Genomic DNA, 1,342 nt, shown 5'->3' with positions numbered 1-1,342 from the left:
AAATGAAATAGATTGGACTAAAATATCATGCAACATAAGCATCACAAAGCCACACAAGTTTCTTTTCAAAAGACAATACCAAACCGTATACAAGTGAACTTACACAAACTGAGATAAAACAAGATTAATTAAGTGTTGGCAGCAACACACAAAGAGTTGTGTAACTCTGAAAGTTGCTCAAGAAAGCCAGCATTGATATGAAATGCTCTGGCAGAACAACAGAGCTTCATGGCCATGGGGGCTGGAACAGTGCGCCTGATCATCAAGTAAGCCAGGACAACAGCAGGAGAACGAGACCGCCCTCTCAGGCAGTGAACAAGTATTTTGCCTTGAAAAGAAAACACACATGAGGGACGGAGAAAAATAACAAACTGAGACAACTTAATAATAAAAACTTACCGTTTGCCTCACAACTGTCCATAAATGTGACAGCCTGTCCAAAATAGTGGGCGATGTCAAACGCAGGCTGATCCAGAGCAGGAAACCCGCAATAGGAGATGCCAGTACCAGCATAAGTTAATGCACTTGTCGGCACCATTCCTGGACCATTACCTTCGGCCATATTCAGGACGTGTGTTACACCCAACCTATTCAGGTAGGCAACATTTTGAGCAGCCCCACTGGAATACAAGAAATATCGCACCGTTAGCAAGGAATACACAGAGAACCAGGAGGATGGCGAACGAACGGAACTCACGCATCGCCGATGAGGATGTTGCCATGCACCAGGTCACAGTCCACGCCAAGCGCAACGCGGTCGAGGCCCTCAGACATGCCCTCGTAACCAGCCACGAAGCTACGGCGCGTTGGAGTAGACACCATGAGTTGATGCAGATTGGCCGCGTTGGTGGCTGTTGCTCCACAGAACAATCCAAAATCATTCTAAACAAAGAAGCAGTCGTGTGTAGGTGATACAAGAAAACCTAACCTGTACATGGACGCGGAGCAGAAGGCAAACAGCTACGATCAGGCCACAGAAGAGACATATACTTACCACAGGCTGAGCCATTTGGAACGAGACGGAACGCAAATCAATCAGCGACAATACGAGTAGTAATAGCTTTCGACTATTAACAGCTTCCAGTGCGACAATACGACAGAGAAACACGGTGAGATCAGACGTAGGAGAGGGTGGGCGTAGGAGAACGAACTGCCGCGACCACAACGAGACAAGGAATGGAGTAGGGAGTACTGTAGTGAGGGAGGATGAGATGAGCGATAGGGAGCCTGGACCGAGCAGAGCAGGGTTGCCAGTAGCCGAGCGAGTCTCATCGCTTCGGCTCCGAGCGGCCGAGCGCCGAGCGCGCCCGGGGTCGATCAGCCAATGAAATCGCCCGAAATC

At 49.0% G+C, this 1,342-nt stretch overlaps 1 protein-coding gene across 1 annotated transcript; it reads right to left on the bottom strand.

Annotated features, from left to right (window-relative positions):
- Window positions 1–128: 128 nt before the first annotated feature.
- On the bottom strand, window positions 129–1,009 carry LOC113215583 (dual specificity protein phosphatase 3-like). The gene is made up of 4 exons (XM_052268816.1): window positions 995–1,009; window positions 698–882; window positions 400–620; window positions 129–328 (listed from the first exon to the last, which is right to left on the bottom strand). Exons 1-4 carry the CDS (start codon window positions 1,007–1,009, stop codon window positions 129–131), a joined length of 621 nt encoding a protein of 206 aa, XP_052124776.1.
- Between the last annotated feature and the right edge of the window lie 333 nt (window positions 1,010–1,342).

The sequence above is a fragment of the Frankliniella occidentalis genome, unplaced genomic scaffold (assembly GCF_000697945.3).
Source record: "Frankliniella occidentalis isolate FOCC.00 unplaced genomic scaffold, Focc_3.1 Scaffold77, whole genome shotgun sequence".
In the NCBI taxonomy this organism is placed as follows: Eukaryota; Metazoa; Arthropoda; class Insecta; order Thysanoptera; family Thripidae; genus Frankliniella; species Frankliniella occidentalis.
Note: the sequence above shows the minus strand (reverse complement) of the source record. Positions and strands in the feature narration are given on the sequence as shown.

Coding starts and splice junctions, on each gene's coding strand:
- LOC113215583 (XM_052268816.1), bottom strand. Junction 621..697: donor AACATCCTCATCGGCGATGC/GTGAGTTCCGTT, acceptor CTTGTATTCCAG/TGGGGCTGCTCAAAATGTTG. Junction 329..399: donor GGACAGTTGTGAGGCAAACG/GTAAGTTTTTAT, acceptor TTTCTTTTCAAG/GCAAAATACTTGTTCACTGC.